The sequence below is a fragment of the Oncorhynchus mykiss genome, chromosome 18 (assembly GCF_013265735.2).
Source record: "Oncorhynchus mykiss isolate Arlee chromosome 18, USDA_OmykA_1.1, whole genome shotgun sequence".
NCBI lineage: Eukaryota > Metazoa > Chordata > Actinopteri > Salmoniformes > Salmonidae > Oncorhynchus > Oncorhynchus mykiss.
This window is the reverse complement of record NC_048582.1, coordinates 27,947,536-27,974,751: the sequence shown is the minus strand read 5'-3', so window position 1 is coordinate 27,974,751 and position 27,216 is coordinate 27,947,536. Positions and strand designations below refer to the sequence as shown.

At 43.4% G+C, this 27,216-nt stretch overlaps 1 protein-coding gene across 2 annotated transcripts; it reads left to right on the top strand.

Annotated features, from left to right (window-relative positions):
• The first annotated feature begins 346 nt into the window (after positions 1-346).
• Positions 347-25,974, top strand: LOC110495957 (reticulophagy regulator 2). Of its 2 annotated transcripts, none has more exons than XM_021571507.2 (9): positions 347-717; positions 1,352-1,455; positions 3,799-3,829; positions 4,583-4,712; positions 5,214-5,298; positions 5,869-6,006; positions 7,720-7,808; positions 9,365-9,500; positions 24,520-25,974. In XM_021571507.2, exons 1-9 carry the CDS (start codon positions 476-478, stop codon positions 25,290-25,292), a joined length of 1,728 nt encoding a protein of 575 aa, XP_021427182.2. In that variant the 5' UTR covers positions 347-475; the 3' UTR covers positions 25,293-25,974. The 2 variants fall into 2 exon arrangements, with proteins under 2 accessions (XP_021427182.2, XP_036808364.1); XM_036952469.1 differs by lacking the exon at positions 347-717 and adding an exon at positions 898-1,074.
• Positions 25,975-27,216: the final 1,242 nt, after the last annotated feature.

The window sequence follows — 27,216 nt, the reverse complement described above, 5'->3', positions numbered from 1 at the left end:
CTTTTCAGAGAAACAAGTGGAGATATAAACATAAATGTTTTTTTACGTAAGAATGGATAGTACTATCCAATTTATCCAGCAGATGTCAGTAAATAGCTATTGTTTTCGCAAAACCAAGCGCAGTAAACAAGGAAGCACGTGACATGCTGAGCCAGTAAACTGGGTTTCCACTAGATAGCACACCTATAAAGTCTTAATTTGCTAGATCGTAAGAATTCATGAAAACGAAATTTTTGATTTTTGGTCTTAATTTAAGGTTAGGCATAATATTAGCAGTGTGGTTGGGGTTAGATTTAAAATCTAATTTTAAGACGAGCAATTGTAGAAATAGGCGGGGTTTATGACTTTGTAGCTGTAGTAACCACCAGTAACATCGGTTCCTACTTTTTTTTTTAATCCATGACGGGCCTTCGCGGATCTATCCGCCTATCCATACCCCGTGATCACCAAAACAACACAACAAAGTGGGGGAAAGATGGCGAGCGGAGAGGAGGCTAGATGCCCCTCTGTTTCTTCCGTACTCGAGGACCTGTTCCCTGCCGGAGGATCAGAGCAAGTATGCAGTGATGGGAACCCTGAGCTCGTGCAACTGCGGGAGCGTCTTCAAGGCTGGCTATCGCAATATGAGCCTTTGCTGTTATGGATGCAGAGGCTGCTTGTTTGGGAAAGGCCGCTCTACAGCATCTTTGTTGCTCTCACGCTGAACACCTTGTTCTGGTAATGCTAAATAATTAGTAAGAATCACTCAAGTAATTTTGCACTGAATAGGAAGATGCACTGTAGCTAATGTCTTAGCTTGATAGTAGTAGTAGCTACTTACTGTAGTTAAATTGAATGACAACGATAATCCTCCTCGGGCGACAGTGACGCGCTAGCTAGGTGGCTAATTAGCTATTTAATGATGTCTGCTGGTAGTTTGGTATGCCAAAGTTTACCCTACTTATCGAATAAACGAGAAACGTTTCTCTAAATACTCTACATACATTCTAAGTGCGCTATCTTTCAAATAACAGTAACTTACCTAGTTGACAGCTGTCAAATCTAGATAAGACGTGAGCGTTCGGATATAAATGTGTAAGTAAATATAGAACAAACGTGCCTCTCCGACATGTAGACCAAGAAATCATGACGGCTGTATTCATGGCATGTTAAATCTGCAACGTTTGACAACTGAACGTGGCCAAGTTGACAGGAGTTCTGTTTTATGTATTGTCCTGAACCAGGACAGGGGGCTAGCTGACAGTCTATTCACTCGTGTGGCTAGCTAGTTAACGTTACTTAATGTTAGGAACGTGACTAACATCGGTTACATGAAAACAACCCATACCATTTTAAAATGTATTTTTTACAGGCTTCTGTCTTCGACGTCCCTGCGTCCTCTCTTCCTCCTGAGTCTTTCCATTCTAGGGCTCATGCAGCTGGAGAGATGGAAGCATAAGTTACCTCTTACAACAGGTACGTTCATAAACGCAACAAAATAGAAAACGTCCTCACTGTCAACTGAATTTATTTTCAGCAAACTTAACATGTGTAAATATTTATATGAACATAAGATTCAACAACAGACAAACTGAACAAGTTCCACAGACACATGCCTCTTGGAGGGAATGCAACACAACTCCCTGTGGAGTGAAAGAGGTATGTGACTGTAGGTGCAGGTAAGGATGACACAGAATTTTACCATTAACATGGAATTTATTCCTTCACAGGGTAATTTTGGGGAAAAGTTGCTGGACGGAAGCAAAGAAAGTTAGAGCCCCCTCTCCTACCCACAACTTACCTAACTAGCAACACCTGGCGCACTAACCAAAATACAGGGGATGGTCTGCCCAGGTCTTACCTAGTGTGCATCGACAGAGTACATACTAGGGGGTATATGTATGCCCGCAGGCCTCTTGCCTAAGCACTCCCAAGGTGCCTTCCCCCTGGGAACAAAAACAGAATAAAACTAACGTAACGTGAACAACTTCAATCATCAAAACACAGTCCTTGTGACAAAAACATACCTCAGCAGGACCGGCTACTAAATACTGTACAAAAAATGTCTGCGCAACAACCAACACGACATACTAATAAGCTCTTTCTTTCTGAGCAAAGGAACACTGGCTTATATACAGCTGGACAAGGTGTCTGTAATCTGTATCCCCTGACGAGAGGGTGGGGTTCAGCTCCAATCTACAATGGGGCCGACCAATCAGCTGCTTGGGGGAATCCAGGAAGCCATTTCCTGACATACATACATACAAACCCACAACAACACAGAAACTGGGGAACGTAACACGTGACTAACAGAAATTCCATAATGTGTCCCTGAACAAAGGGTGGTCAAAGTAACAGTCAGTATCTGGTGTGGCCACAGCTGCATTAAGTACTGCAGTGCATCTCCTCATGAACTGCACCAGATTTGCCAGTTCTTGCTGTGAGATGTTACCCCACTCTTCCACCAAGGCACCTGCAAGTTCCCGGACATTTCTGGGGAGAATGGCCCTAGCCCTCACCCACCGATCCAACAGGTCCCAGATGTGCTCAATGGGATTGAGATCCGGGCTCTTCGCTGGCCATGGCAGAACACTGCCATTCCTATCTTGCAGCAAATCACACACAGAATGAGCAGTATGGCTGGTGGCATTGTCATGTAAGGATGAGCCTGCAGGAAGGGTACCACACAAGGGAGGAGGATGTCTTCCCTGTAACACACAGCGTTGAGATTGCCTGCAATGACAACAAGCTCAGTCCGATGATGCTGTGACACACCGCCCCAGACCATGACGGCCCCTCCACCTCCAAATTGATCCCGCTCCAGAGTAGAGGCCTCGGTGTAACGCTCATTCCTTCGACGATAAACGGAAATCCAACCATCACCTCTGGTGAGACAAAACCGCGACTCCTCAGTGAAGCGCACTTTTTGCCAGTCCTGTCTGGTCCAGCGACGGTGGACATGCCTTACAACAGGCCTACAAGCCCTGTCCAGCCTCTCTCAGCCTATTGCGGACAGTCTGAGCGCTGATGGAGGGATTGTGCATTCCTGGTGTAACTCGGCAGTTGTTATTGCCAACCTGTACCTGTCCCGCAGGTGTGATGTTCGGATGTACCGATTCTGTGCAGGTGTTGTTACACGTGGTCTGACACTGCGAGGATGATAAGCTGTCCATCCTGTCTCCCTGTAGCACTCTCTTAGGCGTCTCACAGTATGGACATTGCAATTTATTGCCCTGGCCACATCTGCAGTCCTCGTGCCTTCTTGCAGCATGCCTAAGGCATGTTCACGCAGATGAGCAGGGACCCTGGGCATCATTCTTTTGGTGTTTTTCAGAGTCAGTAGAAATGCCTCTTTAGTGCCCTAAGTTTTCATAACTGTGACCTTAATTGCCTACCGTCTGTAAGTTGTTAGTGTCTTAATGACTGTTTTACAGGTGCATGTTCATTAATTGTTTATGGTTCATTGAACAAGCATGGGAAACAGTGTTTAAACCCTTTACAATGAAGATCTGTGACGTTATTTAGATTTTTTACGAATTAACTTTGAAAGACAGGGTCCTGAAAAAGGGACTTTCGTAATGCATGCATTACTCATGCCACAGCCACCCCTGGCCCTGGGGTCAGTGTGAAGTCTGAAATGCTAGTATAGGTCACGATTTGATAAGATGGTTAAATGTTAGTGCTGTCGATTTGGATTTGATTTGACATAACATTGTTCTGATGACTTTGATTACCAAGCCTACTCTATGAAGTCTAAAGTGTCTTGTTGATGTTGGACTTAGATGAACAAATCTGTACTGTCTCCTCTCTCCACTACAGTTCAGTATCCTGAGGCCAACCCAATGGAAAGGTACACATCTTGATTCAAAGGTCCAATGCAGCTGTTTTAATCTCAATATCAAATAATTTCTGGGTAACGATTAAGTACCTTACTGTGATTGTTTTCAATTAAAATAGTACAAAAATAAACATCACTTCTTAGCAAAGAGCAATTTCTCAAGCAAGAATTTAGCTAGGAGGGGTCTGAGTGGGTAGGGGAACATGTAACATTAGCTGTTATTGGCAGAGGGTTGGAATTCTCTTTCTTATTGGTCTATTAACTAATTTAATGCATGATGATGTCACCATGGAAGGCCTAAACTTCATCCCACCAAAACAGGCTGAAATTGCAGGCGTTCTTTTCAAACAGCTCTTACACTAAAAGGGAATTGTCATAATTTTCACAATTTCACAGTATTATTCCAACCTCATAGTGTGGAAATATAAAACACAGGACAATCACAATTTTGACTACACTGGGCCTTGAAACACATCCTAACTCACCCTGCTCCTATAACACCTTCAAGCACTTTACTGTTAGTGACTTCATGTGAATATTCAGGCGTTTTCCCTACTTGTTTGATGGTCTGTGCCTGTCAATAGCATCAGGGCACATATTTATAAAGAGTAGTCGAAGAGCTGATCTAGGACCAGGCTCACTCTATCCATTGTAATCTGATCCTAGATCAGCTCTCCTACTCTGAGATGCTTGAATCCTTTTAGGTCTGGCTTAGTACTGCTTGTGTTCGTGTGTACATCCCACAGTCTCTTTCTCTGACTGCAGAGAGACCATGAATGTGCAACCCCGGCTCCTCAGTATTCCAGAGCTCAGCCACCACCTGGTGGAGAGCTACCTCTACTGCTGCCTCTTCGTCCAGGAGATGCTGCAGTACAAAAGGCAGAACCATGGAAAGGTATGTTGGGTTTGTTGGCGGCTCAGTGGGTTAGAGCTCATTGCCTCCATCAGGGTTGTGGGTTCGATTTCCACGTGGGCCACATATACTGATTGTCATATGGTATCTGGAGGTCGAAGTGTATTAAAACTGTTACCATATTGATATAGTATAAAGTGCCTCAAAGTCATGATTTATCAAAACATTAAATTGGTTGAGTTGAATCATTTTTTTTGTATAGCTGAAGCAGAGGAGGCTGGTGGCAGAAGCTGTAGGAGGGGAGGACGAGCTCATTGTAATGGCTGGAATGGAATTTATGGAACGGCGTCAAATGTGATTTCCATGTGTTAGATACCGTTGCATGAATCCCATTCCAGCCATTACAATGAGCCTCCTCCTATAGCGCCTCCCACCATCCTCCTCTGACCTGAAGAGGTATTTGCTGAAGTAGTTGTCCCTCCTCTACATTAGTTTCAGCTAACTTGCAAGTTTAATGACACTGCGTCTCTTTTCTCCCTCCAGTTCTGTGCCATGATGTGCTCTGGCTGTTCTGTGCTCGCCGTGGTGGGACACTACGTACCAGGAATCATGATATCCTATATCATCGGTGAGCTGCCTTGCATTTTCAATTACTTTTCCTTATTTTTCACAAAGGCAACCAACCAACCAACCAACCAGTATGCCAAAGGGTGTGGTTGTCTAAGAAATGCAGTGCTACTGCATAACAATTGCCAATAACTTCTAAATGCAACCTTCATACCACCATTTATAGTGTTGCCATTCCCCAACCTGGAAATGTATCGACCATATGTGACACTCAGTATTCCAGGGTTCTAGTCTATAGTGCACACATTAGCCAAACATTTGCAATAGGAACAGCTTAGTTGTAGTGTTTGGAGTAAATGGTTTCAGTTGCAAAATGTTTTGCTACGTTGTTCACTAATGAATACAACCCTGAGGTATATCCCTTTCTCTGGTTAAACTAAAGATGGTGTGCATTCCAAATGGAACCCTATTCCCTATATAGTGCACTACTTTTGTCCAAAAATCTATGGGTCCTGGACAAAAGTAGTGCACTATGTAGGCAAAAGGGTGCCATTTGGGATGCTGCACTTGTCATGGTGAGTCAAACGCCATTTAAGTGCCATGTTGAGGTTGTTTTTTGTCCTGTGCCCAGCGCTGAGTGTGTTGGTGTGGCCTCTGGTGGTGTACCACGAGCTTATCCAACGGATGTACACAGGCCTGGAGCCCATTCTGATGAAACTGGACTACAGCATGAAGGGAGACACGCAGCACCGCAAGCACGATAAGAGGAGTGAGTTTACACTGTGTGTGTGTGCGCGCGTGTTGTCTGTCAGTATGTGTTTGATGGTGCGTGTGTGTGCCCTGCCATCATTCACATGTCACCAGGTCCCCTCTCTCTAGCTGTGAACACTGAATGTCAGGGTTGCCTGGGAAATCGTTCTCCTCCCTTCCGGTTTGTGGCACTGGTGTGGCAGCTGGAGCAAATTTATTTTCAGACATATAAGGATCCTGTCCACGGATCCTTAAAGGCCTTAAGTCTTCAAATGTCTTAAATTGCACTGATTTATTTTTATTTTTATTAATATAATTTTTTTGGGGGGGGGTTCTAAAAACCATTATTTGGTCAACTGTAATGTACATGAACCTGCTTCCTGCAACAAAAGTATCTGCCCTGTCCATGTTTCTCACTCTCGCTCCCCTCTTTGCACATGGATTGAAGGGAGACATGTATTCTAATAAGCGCAAGCATACTGAAAGTTGAGCAACATTTCAAAATATAATTGTGTGAAAGACAGTTTTTCAAACAACTACTGTTACTGTTGTTAAGCGACTCAGCTTTATTTACGTAACAACTATTTCTGAACTGTCAATATAGAGGAAAAAAAAAATTTACAAACCCAGTATGGAATTGAGATGATTTGCCAACGGAGCAGTGAATTTTACGGTGAATACATCAAGTATGCTACCAATGGAAAGTTTTTGTAGAACGTTACATTTACTGTTAGTTTCTTTAGCCATACAATTAATCTAACATATTTAGCAATCTAGCTAAAGTGTTTTGAGTTCCCACTTCCTCAGTTGGTAAATGTATGTAGCATTGGCTATAGCCTAGGCCAATATATATGCATAACAAATATACAGGCAAATTAATCTCTAAAGAGACAAAAATATCAAATTATTCTGGATCATATTTTGAAATATTGTACATCAAAATATCCATCATGCACTCCCTGAATATGTTAATGAAATGGCATACTTCTTTACTTGACACTGGAAAGTCAGTCTAGAGCCCTCCCACTTCGCTACCTTGCTTCGAAGTATAGCCATTTGGTACCTGACTTAATGAATAAACTTTTTGGTTGTAGTCTAATGTTATAGCATAATACCCCTAGAAGAGCTATTGTGTGTGTAGACTTTTGTTCCAGCCCCACTCTAACAAACCAGACTCTACAAATCAACTGCTCAACAGGACCTTGTTAAGCTGACTTCGGTGTGTTTGAGCAGTGCTGGATCAAAAGCCTGCACACCCAGTGGCCGAGAGTTGACCATGTGTTTTATACAGTAACAGTGCTGTATATTTGACCCTTTTAAGGCATTCTTTTTATCGGTGGTATTGAGTATCATTATACTAAGCTGGTATTGATATCAAAGCCAAAATTCTGGAAACTTAGTTAATGATTAGTCAATTGGGGGTAGCCCTACAAATGCAGATGGACGAACCCATGCTTCAGCCATCTATAGTCTAGCCAGTAGCCACTATGCTACTACATTCATCGGGCTCAATGCTAAAATAGCACACCTGCCTGATAGTGAGCCACTTGGTGAAAATATGACTTGTCGCCAACATGGGCTCATTTCTGGAGAAGAATATTAGATCGTGTGGCACTCGCAGACCTCAATTTGTATTAAATTGCATGCCAAGTGACATTAAAAAGGCCTTAAGTCTTAAATTCAACTTATTGGATCCTGTAGTTACCCTTTAAACTGTGTGTGTGTGTTGCAGAGGTGAAGAAGGAGGTGGAGGAAGGGGATGAGCCCAGGGCTGAGACAGAGAGCGAGAGTGAGGAGGAGCTGTCCTGCTTTGCCCCCCTGGTAAGCACCACATCGTCTGCCATCTTGCACTAGGATCGTGTGTGTGTGGACATATTTACCTATACTTGTGGGGACCAGAACAAAGATTTGACTAACTGGGGACATTTTGTCGGCCCCCACAAGGGGAACAGGGCTATTTCTAGGGGATTAAGGTTATAATTAGGGTTGGGGGCAATGTTCCCTCATTTATTTCGTCACTGAGCAAATTTCAGGTCTGCTGAGCCCCAACTTGAATGTGACAATTCAGTGGAACTTCCAGTACACGTTTACTGTGAACACTGATGCTGTACCTGCTTTAAGTTCGTTTTTTAACAGTGGCCAAGTAGACTACTATGGCTGTTTGATCATAATGTAGTCTTACCAGAGTGACCTACCATCAGAAACAATGGAGAAAATGCATCCCAAAACATTTCAATCTGGAAATAGCTGTTCTATCATTCACCCAATGTGTGATGTTCAATGTAGGCCTACATTCCATGAGACTTTTGAAAAAAAACAAACATGCAGGGCTTGACATGAATCTTTATCCAGTCAGACAAGGAAGTGACTGAAAATGTTGTGACTGATGCAAGAAACCACTTTACAAGATAATATGCATTATTATTACAGAGAATCAGACAAATTGTGCTGCCTATTGTCTACTTAGCTTATTCAAGCCTTCCTCAAAAAACAGCACTGCCCCTTTAAAAATATATATATATCTTTACCTGACTTGCTTTTCAAAGATGTTTAGAATTGTACAGGTGTTGTGCTCTTGTAGGAAGCAGTCACTTCCCCATTGCGGACTACAAATTATCTATAACTGGGCTAATAACTCACTCACTAGAAAAGGATATGAACAAAATGTGCATAGGTGGCTTACATGCAGCTCTCGCTTTGATCTCAAAACAAGATTATCTACTCACGACCGCTCATGCTGTAAATACAGTTCGGTTTAAAGTAAATGGCACAGATCCATAAATGGCAATGGTCTATTTGCATATCAAAAATATAATTTTATTTGTCACGTACACGTGTTTAGCAGATGTTATTGCAGGTGTAGCGAAATGCTTGTGAAATAGGCCTACCGCAGCTCTGATGGGTTATGCCGCACCGGTCTGTGTAGAGTACTAGCTGAGTCATGCATGTCAAATAATTATGCTGTTTCAAAATTTGACAAGTGTTGCACCCCAATAATCTTTCCTTTCTCCCGAAGTGTGTACATGTTCACTTCCCCTTATGGATTTGAAAGGAAATTAATGTTTATGGAAACTCCCCACGCCTATAAATTCAATTATTTTAAATATGTATGGAATAGAACAAACGCACACTTCAGGAGGAATGAGAGATTATTCATACTTTACCAAGACATTCCCCTCAATGAATGGCTAAATATTTGTTTTTTTACAGAATGTGGTTTAATTCATGTTTCAATGTTGACATTCAATTGAGAGGATAAGACAATATTATTGCTTGACTTTCTAATCACCTAATTGGGCTCTAGTATGGGTTTTGTCGAGAGCCTTTCACTATAGAACAATGGTGATATCATAAAATTGTGCCATGTCATTGGTCAGGTGGATGCAAAGACCACAGCCCTGGCTATGGCCATCACCGACTCAGAGCTGTCTGACGAGGAAGCATCCATTTTGGAGAGTGGGGGGTTCTCCGTATCCAGAGCTACCACCCCACAGCTCACAGACGTCTCTGAAGGCAAGTACCCAAGCACAACAGGCCCTTCCTCCAAAGTATCTGTCCTGCAACTTGGATTTAAAAGAAAATAAATGGTGTGTATTAATTAGTGCAAACCGAAGCAAAATGTTTTGCCCCATAAACAAATACTCACCGGTAGCCTAGCGTGTTGTTATTGTCGGTCAATCAAAGCGACACCACAGTCAGGGGCTCCATGTGTAGCAAGTGAAGTGGGAGATTTCTAATCAATGCTAAATGGAATTAGGCTACAATGATCAACCAAGTGGTAGGCTGTGGTTTCATATGAATAAAGTTGTTGTACACAAGGATGCCTCAATAAGCCTTGCTACTTTAGCTAGTTAGCTGGCTACTGTAGCTAGCTTCTTTACAAAGATTAGATGCAGTCAAGAAGGGCACTTGCAGATGGTATGATAACCTATGGCAGCAACAAGTTTGTCTAACTAGCGCGAGTCGTTTTGGCATCTTTCTCTCTCCCTCCATACCACACACACAGACTGTCACACACACCGGCCCCTGCTCCCCTATCGCCCCTCCCCCACACTTTCAAGCAGAGCGCAGCGCACCTCCTCTCAAGTTACGCCAGCAAGTCTCCATTGAAGTAAACAAAAATATATATCTTTAAAACATGTATTTAGACTATCTGAAAAATCATGTTATTCTAATAGTGAAATAATTTTAAATGCCCAGCCCTAGCATATAACCCGATGTTAGAAGTACTTCTGTGTTAACTCAAATACGACAAGGTTCCAGTTTAACAACGTTTACGCAACTGTATTAGCACAATACATGGCTGCAATTGGCTCAGGCCAGGTTAATATACAACGAGACTCCTGCTAATAACAGAGTGATAGCGCCATAAACAGAAATATAGTGATACTTACTTAAAAAATGAATTTAACAATCTCCCACTTTTTTATTTTAAAGACAAGTAAACCATCAACAACAATTGAATGTCCCAAGTATTATTTAAGTTCCCCATTACAAATGGGTTGTGTGAGAACGTTTTTATTTGTATTTCTCAAGCTGCCACTTTCCATTACTGAGTGCCTTTAGGAGCACAAGACCGGATGCTCCCTTGTTGCCGACCACAAAATCCGCTGGATTCTCGATGCTTGAATAAGTTCCTTGATGCTGCTTATCTCAAGGCAGTCTTTTCTCTGTGACAGACTTGGTTGAATTCACAGCATCAACTAAGGAGTAGTTGTCAGTGACACAAACTACAGGTAGAATGTGCCGTTTTGTCTCACCAGTGGTAAGCTCTGATGAGAACAGAGTTGCAAGAAAGATAGCATTGTCAATTTCATCCGCAAGAGCAAGTGTTTCTCCAGCAAGTGTGCTTCAGACAACCCTTCTGATCCTTTTTGACTGCCAACAGATAGGTGAGAATCTTCCTCCTTCATCCATTAACACAATTACATGTCCACCTTGTGTGCCTCCATCTGTAAGGTTCCCTAGGGAAGCATCACTGAAGACAACTAGTTTCAGAGTCATCTTTTCAAACATGCTGAAACTTTAGTCACTTGTGATTACAGGTTACGAACAACTTTGTTTGCCTCGTGAATAGTGTTTGTAGTGGTGTTTTGTGTTGGATGCCAAGTTGCATCCATCAAACATTACATCAGGTCTACTCTGTCAAGGAACATATAGAATTTGAACTCAATTGATCAACTTCAATTTCACCGAGAGGGGAATTATTCTACGGCTCTTGAAGAATCCATGTGGATAGGTTGACGATTCTTGATTTCGCTCTCCTGTTGCATCAGTATTGTTCCATCGGCTGTAATAACCTCTATGCCAACATAACAAAAATGATCATGCTCCTCACGGCTGACCTGGAAAACAGCTTTGAGGTGTGGAATCAGTTGGAGTAAAGGTCCGTGAGCCAACCCAGATAAAGTCATCAACATGACAGGGAAGTACTCCAGTCACATTGCATTAGAAGCCTGCAGGATCCACTTGTGACATTTTTCCACCTGTACTCAGCATTGTTGCCTTGACATTGTTGTATCAGTAAGAGTGATGCCTCTGCAAGGCCTTACACATTTTTTAGTTTCCACAGTGTTCCTTCACTCTTAGCTTCAGGCGGAGGTCGGATGTGAATGTCCCTTGACAGCTCTGTTCCCTGAAAAAAATGCAGATTTGATGTCTATGGAATTAAGTTTCCATTTTTTCTGGCAGATCACTGTCAGCAGCAATCTGAGTGACTGAGGTGCATGTCGGTGAGTCTTTTGGGAGTTCTTCAGCAGCTAGCTCCCCAACATTTAGCCACTAGAAGTGCTTTTGGCCCTATTGCATTTAAGGATTATTTAAGGGCACTCACCCACCTTGTTGAGACATTTTTGGCCAATGTCTTTGACTTCCTCAAACACTCCATTTACTGAGCTCATCTAGCTTAGCTGAGTCAAATGACACATCCTTTGTTTTCAAGTACATCATCATTTTGAATGTCAGTCTGTTTTTCTTGATTTTTCCATTGGTTCAATTCTCAGATTATCTACAAGTGACAGATCAGCTGACCCTGTTGTACCAGAAAGTGTAGCTGGTTCAAAGTACTGCAAGTTGTACCAGTTCTGGTGTTTTCCTTTGGCTTTTCCTGCTCGTCCAATGACGGTTGCTGTATGTGGAATACCACTTTCTTTGTCCATGTATTTAAGTTTGCCCAGTTTTCAGATGGGAACAACCTTGTTGTCTTAACACGTGGCTATTGTTGAATGTTTTCCTAATTTGAATGTGCAACAGTATTACCTGTGTCGTGGTTGAAGGTCTCTGCTCAATTTCCTGTATAAGTTTCAGTGTCCATTAGAGGTTGACCGATTATGATTTTTCAACACCGATACCGATTATTGGAGGACCAAAAGGCCGATACCGATTAATCGGACGATTTTTTTAAATGTTTTATTATTTGTAATAATGACAATTACAACAATACTGAATGAACACTTATTTTAACTTAATATAATACATCAATAAAATCAATTTAGCCTCAAGTAAATAATGAAACATGTTCAATTTGGTTTAAATAATGCAAAAACAATGTGTTGGAGAAGAAAGTAAAAGTGCAATATGTGCTATGTAAGAAAGCAAACGTTTGTTCCTTGCTCAGAACATGAGAACATATGAAAGCCCCCTTTTTCTCCCCAATTTCGTGGTATCCAATTGTTAGTAGCTACTATCTTGTTTCATCGCTACAACTCCTGTACGGGCTCGGGAGAGACGAAGGTTGAAAGTAATGCGTCCTCCGATACACCACCCAACCAAGCCACACTGCTTCTTAACACAGCGCGCATCCAACCCGGAAACCAGCCGCACCAATGTGTCGGAGGAAACACCGTGCACCTGGCAACCTTGGTTGGCGCACACTGCGCCCGGTCCGCCACAGGAGTCGCTGATGAGACAAGGATATCCCTACCGGCCAAGCCCTCCCTAACCCGGATGACGCTGTGCCAATTGTGTGTCGCCCCACGGACCTCCCGGTCGCGGCCTTTCCACTCTTGACAGTCAACTCATTTGTAGTACACTTTGTTTCCAATCTCGTACTTCTCATCGGTGGGTCGAAGCTGTTTACGCAGAGCCCTGAGAATTCTCTCTGAACACTGCTTCAGTGAACGCCTTTCTCGCTGCATGTAGTGCTGAAAGGTGCTGTCCCACCCACACACTCACACTGGTCCCTTCTAGTGCTGGTGGCTTGTCAACCAGTACAGAGGAAAGATTAAGGTTCTGCCCGAACACTAGTTGGTGTGGGCTGTGGTAGTGGTCGACCGACTGATTTTTCAAAGCCGATACCAATTATTGGAGGACCAAAAAAAGCTGATACCGACTAATCGGATGTTTTTCTTTTTTTTATATATATTTATTTATTTGTAATAATGACAATTACAACAATACTGAATGAACACTTATTTTAACTTAATACATCAATAAAATCGATTTAGTCTCAAATAAATAATGAAACATGTTCAATTTGGTTTAAATAATGCAAAAAACAGTGTTGGAGAAGAAAGTAAAAGTGCAATATGTCCCATGTAAAAAAATATAACGTTTAAGTTCCTTGCTCAGAACATGAGAACATATGAAAGCTGGTAGTTCCTTTTAACATGAGACTTCAATATTCCATGGTAAGTTTTAGGTTGTAGTTATTATAGGACTATTTCGCTCTATGCCATTTATATTTCATATATCTTTGACTATTGGATGTTCTTATAGGCACTTTAGTATTGCCAGCCTAATCTCGGGAGTCATAAACAGCGCAATGCTTGAAGCACAGCGAAGAGCTGCTGGCAAAGCAATAAAGAGCTGTTTGAATGAATGCTTACGAGCCTGCTGCTGCCTACCACCTCTGTCAGACTGCTATATCAAATCATAGACTTAATTATAATATAATAACACACAGAAATACGAGCCTTAGTTTCCGGATTTGACCATAGTAATGAACTATCATTTCGAAAACAAAACGTTTGTTCTTTCAGTGAAATACAGAACCGTTCAGTATTTTAGCTAACAGGTAGCAACCCTAAGTCTAAATATTGCTGTTACATTGCACAACCTTCAATGTTATGTCATAATTATATAAAATTCTGGCAAATTAATTACGGTCTTTGTTAGGAAAAAATGGTCTTCACACAGTTTGCAATGAGCCAGGCGGCCCAAACTGCTGCATATACCCTGACTCTGCTTGCACAGAACGCAAGAGAAGTGGCACAATTTCCCTAGTTAAAATAAATTTATGTTAGCAGGCAATATTAACTAAATATGCAGGTTTAAAAATATATACTTGTGCATTGATTTTAAGAAAGACATTGATGTTTATGGTTAGGTACACATTGGTGTAAAGCCGGTGCTTTTTTCGCAAATGTGCTTGTTAAATCATCACACGTTTGGCGAAGAAGTCTGTGATTCAATGATAAATTAACAGGGACCGCATCGATTATATGCAACTCAGGACAAGCTAATCGGCCATTCCGATTAATCGGTCGACCTCTAGGCTGTAGCCATGAAAATTGTGCATTGCGTTTTTATTGCCATCAAAGCCTAATCTAGGGCTGTTTTCCAGTCACATCCATTGTCTTGCTTCACTTTCAGAATAATCTCTGAGTGTTTGATTGTCTCTCCAAAAATCCATTGCTTCATGGACTGTTTGCAGCAGTTGTCTTTACATGTTGAATTTCTCAGCCATTTCTCTTATTTCATTATTATTGAATTCTCCATGGTCACTGTACAATTTCTGGGGCGGGCCATGCACACTTATCCAGGAATTAATTAAGTAATTGATGTTTTCACTGGGTTTCTTTGTATTGACAATGCTTCCAGCACTGAAGCATGTGAAGGTACCACACACTTGGTCCCAACTCATGTAGATCTACAGCCACTTGGAAGCCAGTGGCAAACCAACAGCTGGCCTGGTCTTAGTTTTGCTATATTTCTGACAGGTCTCACAACTGTTAACTATCTGCCGGAGAATGTAAAATACTCTCATCATTATTCCCAGAACTGCTGAGTCATTTCTGAAGTCTGTCAACTGCATGTCCAAACGGTTTGACGTTTTAACAATACATTTTATCCTGTGTTCTGTGTCTGTCAGAATCTAATTTTTACATGGTCTCTGTGTGATGTCTTTGTCTAAAACGTTCACACAATAGTGGCCTGAGGTAGTAAGTTCAAGGGTCACTGATTGTTTAAACGTCACTGCCTTGTCATTTTTTTATGTCTAGTACAGCCCCTGACTTCTTGATGGAAGCTTTGCTTAATAGTAAGGGACCACCTCTGTTTCAATGTGACACTTATTAGTCTGACCAATAGTTGCTGGTATCTTAACTCTTTTGGTAGAATGAACAATTCCCCTATCTCGGGGTGGCAGGTAGCCTAGTGTTGGGTCAGTAACCGAAAGCTTGCTAGATCGAATCCCCGAGCTGACAAGGTAAAAATCTGTAGTTCTGCCCCTAAACAAGGCAGTTAACCCACTGTTCCTAGGCCGTCATTGTAAGTAAGAATTTGTTCTTAACTGTACTGGCCTAGTTAAATAAAAAATTAAATATCCAAATTTGAAAGCTCTGTTGCTTGGTGTGTCAATCATATTTTGTACCTCTTTCATATTTAGTTCACTGACATAGTTATCAAGCCATTTTGCGCCATAAACTATCTGTGTACATGCAGTAGCAATCACAGCAGATCCTAAGAACTCAGAAGCAGATTGGTTTGAAAACAGTGTTACACTGCTCTCTCTGTTTGCATTTTCCTGTTTAACTTGTTCATTTTTTTACGAGGACAGTCTTTAACCCAATGGTAAGTGCTTTGACAAATGGCCCATTTTAAATCTCCTGCCATATCTGTCCAGTGGATTTGTGCCGGACAATGGCGCCCTCGTCTGGTTGTCATGAGAATAACATTTTGGCGCCTTTTCTCTGCTGCTCTATGCCACTAGTCAAAAGTAGTGCACTATAGCTGGAATAGGGTGCCATTTGGGATGAATCTTGTGTTTCTCGAGGCTTGGGCTTGATGGCACCTGTGTTTGACAGGCTTTTATTGCTTTTAACCAAGGGAACAAGCCATCTGCGTTTTGGGAGTGTCAATGATTTAGTTATAGGAGAAACGAGACCAAGATGAGACTCTGGACAAGGTGGATACGGTATATTTGAGGCATTTTAATCTAGCATAGTAATATCTGGCAAACGTGCAGCACGGCTCCTATCGTCCACTCTTAGGGAGGTTTCGGAAAAAGAGGGCGTAACACATATTTGGGCAGTACATTTATACATTGAAATGACGTAGGTAGATTCTAGTAGTCCTGGCTCCTGGTTGGTTGTTCGTAGGTGATAGACAGTCCTCTCCAGCCTGTTGTCTGTATCCCATTGGTTCTTGACAGAGTTCTTTGTCTTTGTAGCCCATCCCAAAGGGTTTGGAGCAGTGTATATTAATGGGTTATCAGTGTGTTTAACAACAGTCCGTGAATGCGTCATTACATGTTTTAATATGTTATTACAACACCCCCTCTTCACGTCTACTAGACGTGACAAAAACTAAATGTAAGAAAAATAGAATAGGACATTTTAGGAAATTTGTAGTCCCCCTCTTCACGTCTCCAAAGAGACGTGAAAATTACTCATATGTGCATGTTTCAAACTCCACCAGAGGATCCTCCTGTTGTATGAGGGGGAACATCAGTGCAGGGTCATTATTTGGTGCAATAGCAGAAGTAATGACTCGAGAAAGCAGGGAGCGGGCACATGGGATGCAACAACAGCCACAGAGGGTTAGTATTGCAACAAACACAGAGATAGAGACCAGAATAGAAGAGACCAGGACCTTATATTTACCAAATGCATCCATCCAGGAGTCCCACTTGCTGGTATCAACCCCAGAGTGGGATTTCATTTTACCATTCAGGGTACGTAGTCCTTCTAACGCAACAGTGAGACTGCCATCAGAGGCTGTGTTATTGGGGATAAATGTGCAACATTGCTCCCCAAACATAAAACATATACCACCCTTCTCAGCCAGCAACATGTCAACGGCAATGCGATTTTGAAAAGCCATAAGGGAGGTAGCCGCCAGTTGACCATGTACGGCCTCAAAACCTTGTTGAGTCCAGTTCCCTAATTTTTGGACATTGAAATGTATATAGTTAATGCGGTCAACATTTTTATTCACAGTGCACCACCAGCAGAGAGATGATTCAAAACCTGCGGCGACCTGGTCCACCAGCTTGTACTCATCAGGGACCCCCCTAGGAACACCTATAGCATCAATATATGTGGGATCCCCAACAGTCAGGGCTGCTTCCCGCTTGGTTCTGGTAGGCAGAAACTGTGGGTCCACAGCCTGTATCCGGGTCACCAAATCACCCACACCTATAGGGTAAACAGAGATAGGCAGTAGAAGTGTCACAAGCGCACAAGTACCCGTAGCCTTATTGGGAGGTCTGTCAAAAAGCCGAGGTCCCCCACACCACCACCAGATGTCAGCCCTGATCACTGGCTTAAAAACACCAACTACTACGATAGTATTTGTACACCAACCAACAGGGAGCAAACCTAACTGTAGTATACCCCCTGTCATGTTAATACAGGAGAATTCGGCCCTGGCAACATCAGAGGAAAATACTGGTGCCCTGTCCGTAGCGGAGACAACAGGGTAAACTGCATCCCACAAGAAACAATTACCAGTCGGATTGTCTTGGTCCATAAGGGGCATTAAACATCCGATCTCGACAGTAGCCGGGACAATGCGGAGCAATGGTCGGGCACCCATGCAAACTACACAACTAGTGGGGGTTGTATTGGCTGCTTGTTCGGTCAATAATAGCCAATTGTTAGACAAACCTGAGATACCTGTAGCAACCCGAATGTTCTCATCCGGGGTAGGGGTGGTGACCACTAAAACAGCAGAACCCCACCCATCCCTGTGCTGGGGCAGGGTATGTGGCTTTGCCATATCGTCACGCACCGTCACAGAAGTAGGCTGTGGTTCTGGCGTAACACAGATATATAGTGTGAAATGGACTTCAGCCCTGTCGGTATCTACATATGGGGCCAACGTAAAAACCTGACACCCCATAGTGGTCCCAGGTCGTACAATCAGCTTTAGTTTAAAACCAGTGTGTGAAAATGTAAGCCGTTTGCGCCAGGCAAGAACAACCCGTCCCTCGGAATAGCTGGACCAGTCATGCCCCGTTTCTGCCACCAAGTTTTTCCAAGACCACTCACCATATCCCCCTTTGGTTATATACCAGTTAAAACTGGAATAGGTCCAGGCAGGTAGCCCCAAACTATTTTGCGCATGACCCAAAAGGCCCCAAGGCAGGTAAACGGTGGTGGTGGCATTGAAAGGCAAACACAAGGTGGTGCTCTTCAACTCCTGGGGGGTGCACTTAGTGACTCCCACCTCACGCCTAGAAACGGTATGGTCTTGTGGTAGATAAGAGGGAAAAGAGAGAGAGTTAGTTTCACCTGGCAGAGTAGAATTCAGTGTGTGAGTCTGTAGTGGGTGCATCTGTAGTGGGTGCATCTGTTGGTTTATAAGCCATGTGAGTGTACATACAGTGACTCCTCCCATGAGAAGAAAAATAACAAACAGTGGTCCGGAGATCCCCAACCGTTCCCAAGGAGTACGGTGTGACTTAGTCAGTGAATATGGGGTTGAACCTCCCATTTTCCCTGACTAAGGAGGTGCAAGATTTGGGGCCGAATGTAGACCACTTAGGTCGGTTCTGACTTCCGTCAGTGTGCGGGAAGGGGTTGGAGCTGGTGTACAATGTGTGTGGTGGTGCCAAGGTGCGCCCAATTTACCTTTGACCTGGACTGAGTGTGAAGTAACCTCCTTCACTTCGTACAGACCAGTCCACCTGGGTTCCAGCCACTTTCTCTTGTGGACCTTTCCCCTTACCCAGTCTCCAAGTTTTACCTTCAGTGGTGGCGTGTCCCCCGGCAGCTCCCCCTCCGGTACCTTGTGAACCTGGGTAGAGAGTGCTGCAGAGAGAACCGTCAGTTTTTTCACATAATTAGACATTACAATTTATTGCACATCAAGGGCGGGCATATGACCTCCCTCCCTTGGTGGGCCAGGCATGACTCTACCAGTCATTATCTCATGAGGAGAGAGATGGGTGCCTGATCCTGGTGAGGCTGTCATGGCCATCAACGCCAGGGGCAGGGCTTCGACCCATTTCAACTTCGACCCGGCACATACGTTTGACTTGCGCGTTCCATGAGATCTTGGGATTGTGGCCTATAACTGACTTCGCATCCTCCCCCGCCGCTGGAATTGCCTCTACCCATTTGGAAAACCTATCCACCATCACTAATAGGTATTGTTTCCCATTAACCACCTTATCCGCCCCCATGTCTGTGTATTCTATGCTAATAACCTGAAATCATGCATTAGGTAATGGGTATGAGCCCATTGGTGTTCGATATGGTTTCTTTGGGTTGTGTCTGTCACAAACATTGCATTCGTCACAAAATAAATCATAAAATAAATAAGTCAGTCATTTTTTATGTGAGGGTCTTTTGGAGGGTCTTTAGTTTGCCTTCGTGTGTGTGTGGGCCATGTGCTTCTCATAAAAGTTCTGGGTCCATCAGTGTGGACTGCTTCATGGGCATGGGCTGAGTCTGTATAGATATTCAGTCTTTCCTTTTCCTCTGATGAGGACCTGCGTCAATCCGATGATTTCAGCTAATTTGGCCGATGCTGGTTGAGGGATGATGGCTGATTGAAGGGTGACATCACGAGGTGAGCTGTTTTTTCAATAGCTTTTGCTACTGCAGCAACGTATCTGGAGCATGTTGTCTGTTCTACCTCAATGTGGTCAAGTTTGGAAGAGTAGTGCATCAAGACCCGTCTCTCCCCCTCTTGTTTCTGGAATAGGACGGATGAGGTGAATCCTTCCCTTTCAGAAACATCCAAATGGAACTTGTTCTTGTAGTCAGGTGCAGTCAGAGCTGCTGCCGCTGATAGATCTGTTTTCAGGAGTGCTATGGCTGTTGATGCTTCAGCCGTCCAGGCCAGGGGTGCATGGAGGTTCCTTGATCGTAGGATGACCGGTGCTGCCACCCCCTCTGGGCCACACACAATGGTACAACACCTGATAGGAGGGGTCAGGTGCATCCTGTCTTCGTCCCAGTCTGCAGTGTAGAGGCAGTCATCAGTTTCTGTTGCATTGAGTGTGCAATGGATCTCAGCTTGGGGAGTCTTATATGGGTGCAGAGTGTAGATTTGAGCTTTCAGTTGGTTGAACTTAAACTGGATGTGAGGGGTGGCAGGCCCTGTGGGTAGGCATTTTGGCCAGTACACTTCTGGGGTTTCAGACAGTGTGGGCATCTTTTATGGCCAGGGCATGGTGTTCCCTGCCATACCTTGAAACTGTGGTTGGTTGTAATCTTGCTGTTGCTGCTGCATGTGGCTGGGCCCTGGGTGGTTGTATTGTAGAGGAGGGGGTCCTCTTCCTCCTCCTCCTCATCCTGTGTTCGTGGCTTTGGGTAGTAGTATTTTCATTGCAGTTAGTGTATCCATGTAGAGGCTCCTCCATGTAGGCTGGGCATCTGTCCCATCAAGGCGGTCTTCCCAGGCTGGTACTCAACGAAGCGTGGATCAACTGCTGGGCGTAGGGGAAGTTGGTAGGCCCCTTCCTGCTCCTTTCAGTGCTTGTGTCAAGCCTATGATTTCAGCTAATTGTCTGTGTTTGGAGTATAGGAGAACTGAATAAGATCGTGGCCTTCTCTCTTTAGGAGGCCCGGTTGAGATCCACCTTCCCTTCCTTGTGGGTAGTTCAGCAGGGACCCACCTGGGCCTTGTAGTGCTGTGGGGCTTGAGCAATCGGGCCTTTCTTCACAGACGAGGTGGCCTTCTTGAATCCCCACAGTCATGTTCCCTTTTAGCTGTCCTCCCTGCACCATGAAGACCGGGGCCTGTATGGCTGCTGGTGTGGTGTGGGTTTTTAAATGGGTTGTGTGGGAGGTATGCGAATGGATTTTGTGAATAGGGAGGTGGCACTTCAGTCTTCTCTTCCTGTGGCAGTGGCGGGTATGGAGAGAGCGGGGCCGATGGGGTGGTCACGGTGGGTGGTGGTGTGTTGTGGTTGTTGTTTGTGCCTTCTCTGACGTCATCTGAGGCCCCAGCAAGCACCCCCATCATATCAGGTTTCTTTTGTGGGCATGTCCTTTTTTTCACCTCTATTGCCCATGTCCCTATTCTCAGCTCCGCCTCCGCTCTCTCTCTCTCCTTCGTTCCTTTTTTCTTGAAAAAAAATGGCTGCTATTATTTTCTGCCTCACTCTCTTAGCCTAATTTCCCCCCATATCTTCTTTATTGTTTTATATTCCTGTTTTCCTCCTGCCCTTTCCTGTATTCTCTGATCTAAATATTCATTGAATTTGAGTTTGGGAACGGTAATTGAGGCCATATTGACGATTCACTATGTCTGGGTCCGATAAAAAATTATGTAAAACAATTAAAAACAACTAAATGTTGCACATTGCACTATGGCCCTCCGCAACTATGTGCACTTAGCCCGTCACTTGGTCGAAACCAGCGATGTATCCCTGGTGCCCACACAGACTTATCTCTCGTGTCTCACCCTCGTGCACACAGAGTTTTGTAGAATTGCTGTACTATAATATCGCAAAGGGATATTCACGAGATAATTATGCGTCTAGGGTATTTTACTGGAGTAATTTTACAGGTTCACACATTTCTACTGCCTGGCGAAATGTTAGTGTCCCAAACGCCTACTTTTGGGTCAATGTCAATGCATTCAGATGCCTTCTATAATATTTGTCAAATTAATTCTAGGCAACCCCAACAGCACAAAGAGAACAGAAATCAATTCGTTACACGGCACGGCGGCCGCACAGCCCCGCCCAAACTTTTGACTCGGCGGTCAAATTTAGAGCCGGTGGTCAGTATCCCTCGGTCTCATGGAACGGTGAATCAGTGACATTAATCTGGAGAGATCAGGTTTAATTCCTTCACTCCTAGTCCAATTATTTAGCTTGTTAACTGTTGCTCCTAGTGGGATGCTACTCCACTAGTTACAGTCTTAAATATACGTCTCGATCAATTAACAAAACATTTCATCATATTTCATTTCACTGAGTTATCGAATCCCTCACCGTAACACCTAAACGATTGCCAAATCGAAAATTGCCAGCCTATTTGGACCCGATTAAAACAGTGCATCACATTCCATCAAATTCTGTTATCAAATCCTTCACCGTAACACCTAGTTGATTTACATATCAACTACTGACAGCCTATTTGGATTAAATTTTAAACAATATATCACATCATATCACATTCTGTCCTCCAATTCCTCACCACGACACCCAGTAATTGTATTACTGTTGCAGGACTATTTGAATCAGATTTGAACAATATATTTACACAGATATCATTATGCAAATGCCTTTGGTTATCGGAACAATTTTCCTAAATTTTAACGGCAATTCATACTCACGCACTCAGTACTTCTGACCATAATTTGGATATTGATTATACTATAATATGCAGAATTCGATTAAACCGGTTCTGCGTACCTTTATAATGTCGAGCTCTTTGGTCAGTTTCCTGAGGCGAGTTGAATCCCCGATGGCTCCTGTAGACAGGTCGCCCGTCCTTCTAGAATCTGTCGTCAACTTGTCTTTTCTCTCATCAAATCTATGGACCGAATTCATGGATTTCAACCATCCTCTGCTACCAATTTGTCAATGATTTAGTTATAGGAGAAACGAGACCAAGATGAGACTCTGGACAAGGCGGATACGGTATATTTGAGGCATTTTAATCTAGCATAGTAATATCTGGCAAACGTGCAGCACGGCTCCTATCGTCCACTCTTAGGGAGGTTTCGGAAAAAGAGGGCGTAACACATATTTGGGCAGTACATTTATACATTGAAATGACGTAGGTAGATTCTAGTAGTCCTGGCTCCTGGTTGGTTGTTCGTAGGTGATAGACAGTCCTCTCCAGCCTGTTGTCTGTATCCCATTGGTTCTTGACAGAGTTCTTTGTCTTTGTAGCCCATCCCAAAGGGTTTGGAGCAGTGTATATTCATGGGTTATCAGTGTGTTTAACAACAGTCCGTGAATGCGTCATTACATGTTTTAATATGTTATTACAACAGGAGCTACTAGTAATGTGTTTGGTTTGCAGGAGAAGGTTGTGGAGCCTCGTCCCAGGTCGTCCCATTTGTTATTGGCGCGACAGAGTATTTTTCACCAAAACGTATATTTAGTGCCGTGTTCATTGACACCAAAGTCTGGACAGTACAAGCAGTCAAAGTCAACTGTTTCTTCCTACCACCCAGAAAGGCAATATATAGCAACTTGAAAGCTAACACGGCATCCGGGAGAACCATCTCGTACTTGCGCATCCTATTGTATCTTTGTTCAAAATCTATTATGTAGTCTGTAATTGCAACCGAAATGTCTCTAACGCTGTCAAAGTTTGAATATGCCTCATAGGCACGGTCTTTCTCTTCTCTAAGAAACACAGAATCCAGTGCTCTAATCAAAGTTCCCATACCGTCATCCCTGTTCAAATCCTCAACAGATATTTCCAGTGCTGTATCTCTCGCTCATCCTTCGAGCGATAATACAACCGCAAATACTTTTTCTTGTCCAGATTAGTAACCCGTGTCCAGATTCCAAGTTAAATGTTTCCAACTTTCATACGACCTCTTCTCGTCGACGCGAGGTGGCACATTGTAGGTACTAGCCATCCGCTGCTACCAATGTTAAGTGAAATACGACACAACTACAAGGTTCCTGTTTAACACTGTTTACTCAACTGTATTAGCACAATACATGGTTGCCATTGCGCTCAGGCCAGGTTAATCAACAACGAGACTCCTGTGAAAGGCACACTAATAATAGTAATAGCACCGTAATAACAAATATAGTGGTACTTAAAATTATGATCAATCTGATGCTTTTAAATGTGTGCGGAGAAAGGACAGAATTGGCTTGCAGGGATTTTATAATTGAGCAGCATGTTACATGTGTTCCACAGGCCAAATCATGTGAATCAAATATCGGCACTAGCAAAATTTGATTTGTCATTATCTTGATATATGCTGTTGACTCCTTCTTCATTCACTATATATCAGAATTTCATATTAATTTTAATTTTCTAATCACTATATATAGATTTTTCTATTGGGTTTTTGTCTGTACCTTTGTTTATCCCACGTGTAACTCCTGTATTTGTCGCACTGCTTTGGCCAGGTTGCCGTTGTAAATGAGAACTTGTTCTCAGCTGGCCTACCTGGTTAAATAAAGGTGAAGTAAAAATAAAAACTGTGACTCATCGACATGGCGTTGCCACAAGCAGGATATTGTAGATATTCACTCAAAACATATCTGGCCATGTGAGCTTCAAGCTGCCGCAATGTGACAGCTGCTGGACCAAAACAGCAGAGAAGTTCAGCCTTGCGATTCACACTCTTAGAAGTCAACCCAATATTCCGATTTACTTCATGTATCGCTGACTACCTTTTAACCCCATCCTCTCTCTCTCCTGTGACTGTTTAGACCCGGACCAGCAGAGTGTGCACAATGACCCAGAGGAGGCCTTCTTAAGGGACCGATCTGAATTCCCCTCGGTTGACGAGTTTCCCATCGAGCACAGCCTCCTCCACTTTCCGTTGCGGGGCCCCGGTCAGGGCCAAGGGGACGGGGCTACGGCTGGGGGAATACGGCCCTCGGAGGGGGGGGAGCCCATGAGCCCGGCCAGCCTCCTCATCCAGCACCTGGCCTCCCCACTCCACTTTGTCAACACACACTTCAACGGACGTGGAAGGCCACCAGGTGGGGACCAGGGACCACTGCTGAGTGCTGGGACAGCGGAGGAGGTGGTGCATGGGGGGGAAGTGGAGACCCAGGCCCCGAGGCAGTCACTGGAAGCCCTGAGTGAGGAGATTGTGAACACGGCAATCTCCACAGTGGTGCAGAACACTCTGTCGGCCATGCTACGCTCCACCGAGGACAGCAAGGTCCCCTCAATCGCAGATTTCCTGCCCACCGACACGCCCCCTAGTACCCTGGAAAGTCCCCATGTCGCCGAGGCAGAAAAGGACCAGGATGAGGTCGCTGTGGAGACCGAGGAGAGGAGTGCTGAGGAGATGCCGGATGACATGTTTGTACCGACCGAGGATGAGGACTTTGAGCTTCTGGACCAAAGTGAACTGGAGGAGATGGACGAGGACCTGCTGGGTCTTCTCAGTCCTGATGGACAGGGGATAGTGGGAGTGGCCACTCCCACAGACACACCCCCATCTCCAACGCACCAACCAGAGTCCTTCTAGCGTCCTCATCACCGCTCATACCCTACTGTTTTGTTTTATGTAGAATAACATTATACAGATATATATGTACACTTATCAAAGTGTCTGTGGTTAGTGGCAGTTGGTTAGTGATTGAGATCACTGTGGTTGATTCTGCCTTCACACTATCACTGTGGATGAGTCCCGAATGGGACCCTTCCCTTTACAGTGCTCTACTTTTTTACCAGGGCCCATAGGGCTCTGGTCAAAAGTAGTGCATTATAGCTAGAATAGGGTGCCATTTGGGATGAAACTTGTGTTTCTCGAGGCTTGGGCTTGATGGCACCTGTGTTTGACAGGGTTGTATTGCTTTTAACCAAGGGAACAAGCCATTTGAGTTTTGGGAACTACTAGTAATGTGTTTGGGTGGCAGGAGGAAGGGTTTGGAGCCTTGTCCCAAATCTGTTTGTGCTGTATGTTGTAATGCTAAATGCAGTTTGGTATATTACAGCACAATCTGCAATGGGACCAGGCTATAGGGACCAGATCTACAACCACCCTTCTCAAAGGAAATTATTAACATATTATATGTGGATGGATTCTTTGAGAGAAAGAAAAGGTTTTTGTTTTGATTATATTAATATATATGATATAAACTATTTATTGCCGTCATGCGGGAATTTTAAACTAATAAAGATTCTCTATGGTCAGTAACCCAAGTCGATTCTACAATCTGCATTGGATTTAGATCTTCAGCAAAACACGTTTTCATCATTTATGCACAAATGCGTACATTTGGGAGTTTCTTTGAAGGCAGTTTATTGACCAGCAACCCCTCAAGTAAATTCAGCACTCAATTGTGAAATCTTCCAAACAAAACTTAGTACTGCAGTAATTAGCCATACACAAATGACTTATTTTAACCATCTATTAAAATTACATTTCAGATTCACAATAATAGGTCTTTGTGTTGGACATCATACGCACAAATACATGTTTGGGAGTTTTATCGAAGGCAATTTAATGACCAGCAGCCCCTCAAGTAAGTTCCACACTCAGCAAAATTGTGAAATCTCCCAAACAATAATAGATCTTTAAATTTTAGGGTGTATTATCTTTTTATCCCCAAACCAGGTGATGGTCAATTTCTTTACCCATATAAAACGTACTTACTGTGGTATGCTGACAACCTTTTCAATTGCTCATTGTCAACATCTCAAAGGTCTATTTTGTTAGTTGTATTCTGTAATGTTTGTAAATTAATGCAAGTGCTACTTCACCTCCACCAATTGCTTAATATGTGTACAACTTAAATGTTATGGGTACTTAATACTCTTGGAAATCCCAGACCTAGGGCAAAACATTTGTAACATTGTGGGAGGCAACCAGTCTGTCTAGAGACTAGGTACCTTACATCTAAAGGTTATTTATGCTTGTTTTGTCATGGCAATCCCACAGACAACTGCGATTCGCTATGACAAATTATTGAAGGTAGGGAATACATGCATTGCATTATCTCCCCAAAAAGGTATGTTACCTAGGTCCTATGTAACAATGGGTTATAAATGTTGCAACCTGATGATAGGAATTCTTAATTTCATAAATTGGTCATTAGTGGGAATTCAGCTTGACCCCAATTTAACTAGGACAGCTTTGTTGCTGCAAGTGTGCCTATCTGAATCTCAAGGAGTGAGAGGTACTTTAGTTTGCGCAATGGAAGATACCGTTGCACATGGAGACTAATATGTAGACGAAAAATTAATGTGAAGTAGAAAATGGCGTCCACCAATGGTATAGCCTAAAGTTCCCCAACCCAAGTTGTCCCTGTGCACTGTATTGTAATATAAACTAACCTTTTTCCCGGCCAATGCCTTCCAAGCACTTCTGTAAGTTTCCCTCAAAATGAGAGCAATTTGGAACATTGCATGTGATTACCAAGCATTAAAAATGCAATTGTCCTCTCCAA

Bases quoted from the DNA above. Each gene is read 5' to 3' on its own strand.
- LOC110495957 (XM_021571507.2), top strand. From the start codon at position 476: ATGGCGAGCGGAGAGGAGGCTAGATGCCCCTCTGTTTCTTCCGTACTC. The intron at 718-1,351 runs GTAATGCTAAAT...TATTTTTTACAG, and splicing joins ACGCTGAACACCTTGTTCTG to GCTTCTGTCTTCGACGTCCC. The intron at 6,007-7,719 runs GTGAGTTTACAC...TGTGTGTTGCAG, and splicing joins CCGCAAGCACGATAAGAGGA to AGGTGAAGAAGGAGGTGGAG.